At 45.7% G+C, this 9,927-nt stretch overlaps 2 protein-coding genes across 2 annotated transcripts; both read right to left on the reverse strand.

The window, feature by feature from the left end:
* Positions 1-1,202: 1,202 nt before the first annotated feature.
* LOC136062358 (uncharacterized) lies at positions 1,203-4,088 on the reverse strand. Its single transcript, XM_065761310.1, has 2 exons — positions 3,618-4,088; positions 1,203-3,356 (listed from the first exon to the last, which is right to left on the reverse strand). Exons 1-2 carry the CDS (start codon positions 4,086-4,088, stop codon positions 1,203-1,205), a joined length of 2,625 nt encoding a protein of 874 aa, XP_065617382.1.
* A 138-nt stretch (positions 4,089-4,226) lies between these two features.
* On the reverse strand, positions 4,227-4,766 carry LOC136062359 (uncharacterized). The gene has a single exon (XM_065761311.1). It carries the CDS (start codon positions 4,764-4,766, stop codon positions 4,227-4,229), a length of 540 nt encoding a protein of 179 aa, XP_065617383.1.
* Between the last annotated feature and the right edge of the window lie 5,161 nt (positions 4,767-9,927).

Consider the following 9,927-nt stretch of genomic DNA (forward strand, 5'->3'; position numbering starts at 1 on the left):
TGAAGTAGTTAGTTTCCCCATAGGCTTGAGTCCGAGGACCATGCAAGACTTTGGTTCTGTCTAACACTTAGGATATTTTCGAAGTAGTTAGCTTCGTTTAGAATGACCATCACAACGGGGGCTACGTAATCAGAAGATGCTTAAAATCCAGATCAAAAGAGACGTTTTCATTACTAATAATATCTTTTCAGATTATTTACATTCCATGGGCGAGGTACAGGTTTTTCATCTAAATCTTCTAAATAGTACGTGCCGATTCCTGCTATCGAGATAATTCGGCAGGGCCCCTCCCAGTTTGGTCCCAGCTTCCCCTAGGAATAGTTCTTGGCAGCCCCTGCGACTTTCCTCAGCACCAAGTCCCCCGATGCTAGCGGTCTGAGCTTTACATTAGCGTCATATCTTTGCTTGAGTTTTTGTTGGTAATAGGCCAACTGTACCATTGCTCGTTCTCTTCGTTCGTCAACCAGGTCCAGGCTCCTCCCCAACAGTTCGTCGTTACTGTCTGGAGTGAAAGAACTTGTCCTTTGTGTTGGGAAGTTTGTTTCCAGGGGGATCACTACCTCGGCACCATAAGTCATGGCAAAAGGGGTTTCCCCTGTTGACCGCCTGGGTGTAGTCCGGTACGTCCAAAGAATGTGGGGCAGCTCCTCTACCCATCTTCCTTTAGCGTCATCCAGCCTCTTCTTGAGCCCATTGACGATGACCTTGTTAACAGCCTCCGCCTATCCGTTTCCCTGAGGGTAGGCGGGCGTTGAGTATCTATTTGTGATCCCCAGTTCACAACAGTACCTTCTGAAGGCCTTGCTATCGAATTGGAGCCCATTATCCGAGATGAGGGTATACAGGACATCGAATCGCGTGACAATGTTCCTCCAAAGGAATTTCTTTGCGTCCACGTCTCTGATGTTAGCCAGGGGCTCTGCCTCCACCTACTTGGTGAAGTAGTCCGTGGCCACCAAGAGATATCTCTTATTCCCTGGCACCTTGGGGAAAGGTCCTACGATGTCCAAGCCCCATTGGGTAAACGGCCATGGACTGGACAAAGGATTGAGGGTCCCTCCGGGTTGATGAATATTCGGAGCGAACCTTTGGCACTGGTCACACTTTTTGACATAGTCCAGGGCTTCCTTCTGCATTCCTGGCCACCAGTATCCTTACGTGACAGCTCGGTGGGACAGGGATCTTCCCCAAGTATGGCTCCTTCATATTCCCTCATACAGCTCTTCTAGTAGTAATTCTACTGCCTCGGGGTAGGCGCACAGTAGGTATGGTCCAGAGTAGGAGCGCCTATACAACTTGTGGTCCTCGGACAACCAGAACCGAGAAGCACTCCTTCGTATTTTCTCTGCCTCCGACTTCTCCTCTGGCAGAACGTCATCTTTGAGGAATCTCGTTATGGGGTCCATCCAGCTGGGGCCCACCCCAACTTGATGGATGGGGACCGCTTCTCTTGCCACCTCTCCTGCTCTCTTCAGATGCTCCACAAGTATGATCCGGGGTAGGCTCGTGGCCGAGGAGGTCGTGAGGGTGGCTAACGAGTCGGCGTGGCTGTTCCCACTCCTGGGAATGTGAGACAAGCTGAAGAGGCTAAACTCCGACTGCAAGCGCTTGACCTGGCTTAGGTATTCCTGCATTCTCGAGTCTTTGGCCTCCATCTCTCCTTTTACCTGCCTTACCACCAATTTCGAGTCCGAGAATATCTCAACCGACTTTCCTCCCATCTTCTGTGCCATGACCATTCCTTGCAATAATGCCTCGTACTCGGCCTCGTTGTTTGTGGCCAAGAATCCGAGCCTCAGGGACTTCTCTATGACATGATCTTCAGGGGATACTAAGACTAGTCCTACTTCTGACCCTCTGTGGTTTGCCGCGCCATCAACATATACCTTCCAGCATGGTGACCTCGGGACAGAGACTGCTCCAACTGGCTTCTCCTTAGCAATCCTTCCCTCGGCCCCCACTTCTATAGTAGGCTCAGCGAACTTCGCCGTTAAGTCTGCCAGGACCTGGCCCTTTATGGCGGTCCGAGGCATGTATTTAACGTCGAAGGCCCCCAGGATGGTATTCCACTTTGCAATTCTTCCTGTGTAGTCGGTGGCCCGAAGTACGAATTTCAAGGGTAGTTGGGTTAAAACGACAACCGTGTGAGCCTGGAAATAATGGGGCAGTTTTTGCATAGCGTGGACCACGGCAAGTATGGCTTTCTCCAAGGGTGAGTACTTGACCTCGGCTTCGTGCAATAACTTGCTAACGTAGTAGACTGGTTTTTGGATGCCACTGTCATCTCGTATCAGCACCAGGCTCACAGTGTGGTGCGCCACAGCAATGTATGCGTATAGGACCTTGTCGACCTCCGGATTAGATATGATGGGTGGCCGGGCTAGGTAATCTTTGAGTTGTTGGAAGGCCATGGCGCATTCTTCGGACCACTCAAATCCCTTCCACTTATTGATCAGGAGATAGAACGGTCTGCATCGATCAGCCGACCTGGAAATGAATCGATTCAGAGCCGCGATCATCCCAGCAAGCTTCTGGATCTCTTTGGGGTTTCGCAGAGGCATTAGGTTTTGGATAGCTCTGATTTGATCGGGGTCAACCTCGATCCCCCGGTGGGTGATGATGTAGCCTAGGAATTTGCCAGATCCCATGCCAAACGAGCACTTGGAAGCATTTAGTCGCAGCCTATACTTTCTGAGGACATCGAATATACAGCCGAGGTCCCCCAGATGCTCGGACACTAATTTGCTCTTCACCACCATATCGTCAACATAGATCTCAATGTTTTTGCCTAACAGCGGCTCGAACATTCTCGTCATCATCCTCTGATAAGTAGATCCAGCGTTCTTCAGGCCGAATGGCATCACCTTGTAGTGGTAGTTCCCGATGGGTGTTATGAAGGCTGTTTTCTCCTGATCCTCCAAGGCTAATGGGATCTGGTGATATCCCTGAAAGGCATCTAGGAAGCTCATCCGAGGATGGCTTGCGGTCGCATCCACCAGCTGGTCTATTCGTGGCATTGGGAAGGGGTCCTTTGGGCATGCTTTATTCAGGTCCGTGAAGTCTACGCAAACCTTCAATTTTTCACTTTTTTTCTTGACCACCATAGTGTTTGCTAACCACTCGGGGTAGAATATTTCTTTAATAGCCCCCGCGCGCTTAAGCTTATTGACCTCTTCCTTAATTGCCGTGGCGTGCTCCTTTGACGGGCGTCGGGGTGGCTGCTTCTTGGGGGTCACAGAAGGGTTGACGTTAAGGTGGTGACAGATGAAGGATGGGTCAATCCCTGGGGCATCGCAGGGATCCCATGCGAACACGTCAAGGTTCCTCCTGAGGAACTCAAGCAACTCCTCCTTCTCCTAGGGAGGCAGTTGGGTTCCGACCTGAAAGAACCTCTCCTGGTCGTTGTCGATGACCACTTTTTCTAGGCCCTCAAGCTTTGCTTCCTCGGCGGCCGTGTCAGCTGGTGCCATCGAGGTGGTTAACTGCTATAAGTTTCCGGCCACGGTGGCCGAGGATTCCGTATCTTGTGGACGTGAGGTGGCTGCGACCATACACCGCCTTGCCATTGACTGGCACCCTCAGATCTCAAGGATTCGTCCTTCAGACGAAAATTTCACCTTCTGGTGCAAGGAAGAGGCGACGCCTCCCAAGGTGTGGAGCCAAGGCCTTCCCACAATGGTAGTGTAGGGGGAGTACGTGTTCACCACTATAAAGTCCACCTCCACTACTTCCGGGCCAGTCTGGATGAGTAGCTTGATCACGCCCTCCAGGATGACTAGCTTCCTATCAAAGCTCATCAAGGGGGAGCTATAGGGCGACAAGTCCTCAGGCTTTAGCCCCAGCCCCTTATAGAGGTCAGGGTACATGACCTCCGCCGCGCTGCCCCCATCCACCATCACCCTTTTGACGTTATAGTCCCCAATTCTGAGGGTGACCACCAAAGCGTCGTTGTGGGGTTGGGTGGTCCCGTCCTTGTCCTCCTCAGAAAAAGTCAGGGTCGGGTGACAGCCTCTTCTGGCCTTCTTTGGCTTGGACTGGGACTCCCCGGCGGCCACCTGGGTCACGGACAGCACTCGTGAGGGGCGCATGCCTGTTCTTCCTGGCACAGCCAAAATCACATTAATCGTTCTAGCGGGCTACCTCATGGCAGTGTCCCTCCGTGGCTCCTGGTAAATTTAGCCCTGTTGGCTGTTGGAATGGTGCAGGAGGTGCTTTAGCTTCCCCTCCTAGACTAACTGGTCCAGATAGTTCCAGAGATTCCTGCAGTCCTCCGTAGCGTGCCCGTGGTCCTGGTGATATTGGCAGTAGCGGTCTTGATTACGCTTCTCAGGATCCCCCGACATCTTATTCGGCCACTTGAAGTATGGTTCGTTCTTGATCTTTTCCAGCACCCTGTGCACCGGTTCTCGGAACACAGCGCCGACAGCCTGGGCGTTTGTCGCCCCAGATTGTCCCATGAATTCTCTCCTCGGACGGGCGTTGTTATACCGGTCCGACCTGGAATCCCTCCTCTCCTGAGGGATAGCCTTCTCCTTCCCCTTGCCTTGTAGCAAGTTTTCCTCCACCCGTTTGTATTTGTCGATCTGATCCATTAGCTGCCGCACGTTGGTGGCGGGCTTACCGGTTAAGGATTTCCTCAGGCCGTGCCCCATCGGGAGCCCGTTCTTGAATATGTTGATGGCGACATCGTCGTACTTGCCGTCCAGCTCGTTGTAAATCTCCCAATACTTGTCCGAGTAAGCCTTGAGGGTCTTGTCGTCGAGCATGGTCAGGGATAGCAACGCGCTCATGGGCCGAGGAGGTCTGCTGTTCGTGAAAAAACGGGAACCAAAGGCCTGGGTCAGCTATCTGTACGAGTCTACGAAATTCGTCCTCAAGCCGTTGAACCACCTCATTGCCACAGGTCCCAAGCTGAACGGGAAGACTTTGTACATCAGCACCTCATTCTTAGAGTGAACGGCCATCCTCTGGTTGAATTGGCTCATGTGCTCCACGGGGTCCGTTTTGCCATTGTAAACAATGAAGGTTGGCTGCTGGAACCTCCGAAGGAGCATCGCCTCTTCTATGCGACGCGTAAAGGGCAACCTGGAGAGCCGGTCCAGCGCCTTGCTCATGGCGTCACTTCCTAAGCCCCTAGGGGTGGGGTTGCCATGCCTTCGCCTCTGGTAGCGCTCATCCTCGTGGGAGAAAGTTTCACTCAGGGGTGTTGTCGACCTTTGCCTGTAGTTGCCATCACTTTTATCGTCAGAGGGTAAGTAAGGGCTGGGCTCGGATCGCCTTCGCTGTGCATGGCGCAACTTTCTCTTTAGATCATCTATCTTTCGCTGCATGGCCACCTTATCGTCCTGTCTCTGGGAGGCGTGACTCTTATCCTCTCGCGATAGCGTGGCTGGGCCATTATTGCCCCTCTGGGGCATACGGCCACTTCTATGCGTGTGGCTTTCGCTAGTTTGTGAGGTATGTACGCTTCCTTCTCGGAATCATCCGTTCTCCTTGTTCTGGCCGTGCCCAGTGTTACTATAGTCATTTGAACGTTGGGATCTAGCTGGTTCGTGCCGATGGGTACTCACTTGATGAGGGTCTGACCCTACCATGCCTGGCTGTTGTCCTTACTGATGCACGAGTTCTTCCCACAGACGGCGTCAATTGTAGGGACCAGGTTCGGGCCTCCCTGTGCATTACGGGAATGGACCCGAGCCTAGTTAACCCTGCAATTAATTTGTAGAGAGTGGGGTCAAGAACTAGGCCCTAATAAGGGGTGCAACGACCATGCGTGGTAGTTCTCAGGTAGATGTGAACAATGATGCTCCTTGACCTTTCTCTGGTGAGCTTCCTGTTCTTATGACCTCCTCCCTTTTTTCCTTCCTTCCAAAAGAAAAAGAACCTCCTCACCTTAAGAGGGATCCCTTACATTATATACTTCTTTCCCCATTGATCACAGCTCTACACTTGTTGAGTAACCAGGCCACCACTTGAGTATCTGTCCCATCAGCCACCTTCCCGTTCTTCCAGTGGGTTGCGGCAACCAAGGCAACACTGTTCTGTAATCCCCTCCTCATTAATGCGGCCAGGACATTAGTTAGGGGCATTTAATGTGGAGGTGACAGCTCGCCTTAGACTTGCTCCTTCACCGTGCTCTCGTCGTCGACGCGTGGCGCTTGCCTTTTCCTCCTCGGATAGTTAAGAAGACTCCTCTTTGGTGGTGGGGTGCTCGTGCATTTCTGAGGTCTCGAACGTCCGAGGACGGGGTCGTCCTCGGACCTGTTCCTTGGGGGCTGAACATCGTATTTTTATCCTCGGACCCCACATGCATCCTCGGCATGGGCCTCTGGGCCTGGTTTGAAGTGAGCCGAGGCTGCTTGATTTTCTGGCCCCACAGTATGTTTTTAGAAAAATTTTAGGAAAGCAGTACACAAAAAAAATTATTTAATTAGTTAGATTGTTTTTAGAAGTCGAGTTTGACAAACTCGACTTCCAAGTAGGACCAAGCAGGATGCATCAATATTGCTTGGAAGTCAAGTTTGTCAAACTCAACTTCCAGCCCAAAGTCAAGTTTGCCAAACTCGACTTCTAAAAACAGTCTAACTAATTAAAAAACTTCAAACATATGCTATTCATCCAATTTTTTTTTTTTCTAAAAAAGTACTATTAAGCAAATTTTGCCATTTTATTTGTTTAGTGTTATATAGTAGAAATTGTAAGTTAAAAAAATGTTATATATGGCTGCAAACAAACAAAACAAAGATTTTTGTTTTTTTTTTTCTTCAGAATTTTATGCGACTAAAAAAATATCATATTAAATTTCACTAAAATTTTGATTATATTCGCTAAAATTTTTATGAAGTTAATTTTTTTGTTCCTAATATTTTTTTTATCCATAAATTGTTGATAACAACGTAAAAAAAAAAAAAAAAAATGTTGTAAGCTAGTGATGGCATTTACACCCTAATCCAAATCCATTTTATGTAAAATATATTTTGAACATGAAATATTTTCAAATGAAAACTTTTTTGTTTTGGAGGAAACAATTTTTTTTTTTTTTAGTTTTTGATTGTATTATTGAAAAAATTTTAGAAAACATTTTCAAGTGTTTGGCTTATAAGAGTAGTGGCATGACTTGTCCCAGCTAAAGGTAAAGAGACTCCTAAAGCTTCTTTGTTTTGGTGGGGCAATTTTTAGAAAATATTAGTTTTTGGGCTAATTACAACTTACTCACATGTGGTTTAACCCAAATTTAAGTTACGTACTTGAGGTTTGAAATTTGGTTTAAAAAAACATATTTTAATTAAAAAGCATAACATAAAATGGATCAAAAAGCTATGGTTTATAATTTTCAAAAGATGGATGAATATTCATAAAAAAAATTCAAACAAATAAAAATTAAATATCAAAACTTATCTAAAAAAAAGTTCTAATTGTGAAAGCTTTTTGTGACAACCTATCAAAATGAAGAAAACTTCCAATGTTAGCCTAAAAGACAAACAAAAAAGAAAAGAAAAGAAATGAAAATAAAGCATGAATCTTAGTTGGGTTTTTTAGAGAGAGAGAGAGAGAGAGAGAGAAAGCTTAAAGTACAGATAAGACACAAAAGGTATCAACCCAAATTCAAGGCCCATATCAATTTTCTTAGCACCATTCTCTTTCTCTGCCTTTTGTTAAAAAATAACCAAAACCCACCAAGAATCATACAAAATTCAATAACTAAATCCAAAATCAAGTAAAACCATTAATGTTACCACTTGTTTTTTCACTCCTATACTTTGAAGTCGTGAAATCTAGCCAGAATACATATTTAGCCTTGGTGGTGATTCAAAGTGAGTTTTGGTGGGGATTCAAATGGGGATTATGATAAATGGGTAGTTCTTTATGGGAGAGTTGATATAGTGTGAAAATTTATCTTCAAACCCTAACCTTTTGATCCGTTTTGTGTAATAATTTTGTATTAAAATGTACTTTTTTTAAAAAAATTTATATATACAAAATGTGTTTTTAGCTCTGAAAAAAAAAAGTGTGTTTTAACGGAATATGGAGAGGTAGATTACAGAAGCCTAATGGAGCAGAGCTCAGATAAGTTAAATGCAAAATTTCAATCCATAGGTAAGTAACTTAAATTTGGATCAAACTACAGGCGAGTCAGTTGTAATTAGTCCTTAATTTTTTTTAAATATTAATTTTAAAAACAAATATTTGGATTATATTGGTTTTTAATGATTTTTTTTATTATTATATAAATGGTTATAATAGGATTAACAACATTTATTAGCCGTTATTGATGGTGGTCTAGATTAAGTTCAATTCATCCATGACCAATGCACATCCATAATAGTTCACAAGAAAGGAAGCCCAAAAAAAGCATCACGGATATGAATAGAATCCGTCCATGAGTATCATGATCATTCAAAGCAATCCAGTCGTCCATGTCATATAGGGGCATGGACAACCAAATAACACATAACAAATTTTGGAGGGTTTTTCTACAAATACCAAGCAATTGGACCACGATCAATCATTTTAGAACGTGAGGAGGTTTCCCTGAAATCCGCTCCATTTTCTCCACCAACTACACATATCTCCCATGATGGTAGTGGATTCAAACAAGTAGACCCACTAAGAACTCTTTATAAAAAGGATTTGACCCTATCAACCTTAGGTATGTTTTACCATTTTACAAATTCACTATCCTTGTGTTCTAGAGAGAAACTAACTTAACCGTAGGAGGGTCCTTAGCCAGTTCATCCCGGTCACCATTAATAGTCCTTCTTTCTCTTCAAGCCATCAAATCGTCATCGTAGCCCGGAGCATCTAGCATACTGATTCTTGTGCATCATCAGTTGGAACCATTTGTGGGGACTTTAGGCAAAGTTTTCTAAGTGTTATCCACCTTACTTTCCAAGACAAAAAGACTGTATGGTTTGGACTAGGTCGATGACCATGAGTCCAGAACATTAGGAGAGTGGAAATGCCTCTAGTCATCCAAATCATGCACTAGCACCAGCACCACTGTCCATCTAGCAACAACTATAGTCCATGGTAGCTGCAATGGCGGACTTGAAACAACAAAAGCAGGAGTTAACTAGAGAAGTCAATAGATAGCGTTGACAGCGACATGCCGAGGAACATAGGCAAAACTCGAAGAATGGAGAGGAGGAGAACAGTGTTGAAGGAGGAAATCAATCCAGAGGTATCGTCACTCGTAGGGTGCCACATTTGGAGAGAGAAATGGACTAGATTAAGAAGGCCAAGGACTCCATGAGGAGAGCAAACCATGTAAATGATCTTATCCACAGAACTGACTCACCCTTCACCGAGTCCATCATAAGTCATCCTCTACCCTCAAAGTTTAAAATGCCTACCTTAGATTCATATGATAGAACGTGAGATCCTTGTGATCACATTGCCACGTTCAAGATGACCATGCATCTTTAAGGCATTCTAGACAAAACCATGTGCAGAGCCTTCCCTACCACATTGAAGGGCCTGACCAGGGTGTGGTTTGGTAAGCTACCACTAAACATCATAACTTCGTTTTAGGAGTTAAGTAAGTTATTCGTCAACAACTTTGTCAGAGGAAAAAGGCATAAGTGTTCCTTGTGTAGCTCATTGAATATATAGCAAGGAGAAAACAAAAGTCTTCCAACTTTCATTAATCGCTTTAACAGGGAAGCCTTGCTGGTAGACGAGATGGATGACAAAATCCTCTTAGCATTCTACAATGAAATTACTTTAGATTTGTTCATGAACAAGTTGTATGACCAAGAGCCACATATGATGGTCGAGCTGATACACTCAGCCTAAAGTTTCATGAATGTTGAATATACGATTATTGCCAATAAAAAGAAGAAGGCTGAACGAGTGGAGGCCGGTTACATACACCATCCAAAATAAGGTCCTCGTTCAAAGAAAGCCAAGACGAGAGAAAAAGAGACC

The sequence above is a fragment of the Quercus suber genome, unplaced genomic scaffold (genome assembly GCF_002906115.3).
Source record: "Quercus suber isolate HL8 unplaced genomic scaffold, Cork oak 2.0 scaffold_406, whole genome shotgun sequence".
NCBI classification, from domain to species: Eukaryota; Viridiplantae; Streptophyta; class Magnoliopsida; order Fagales; family Fagaceae; genus Quercus; species Quercus suber.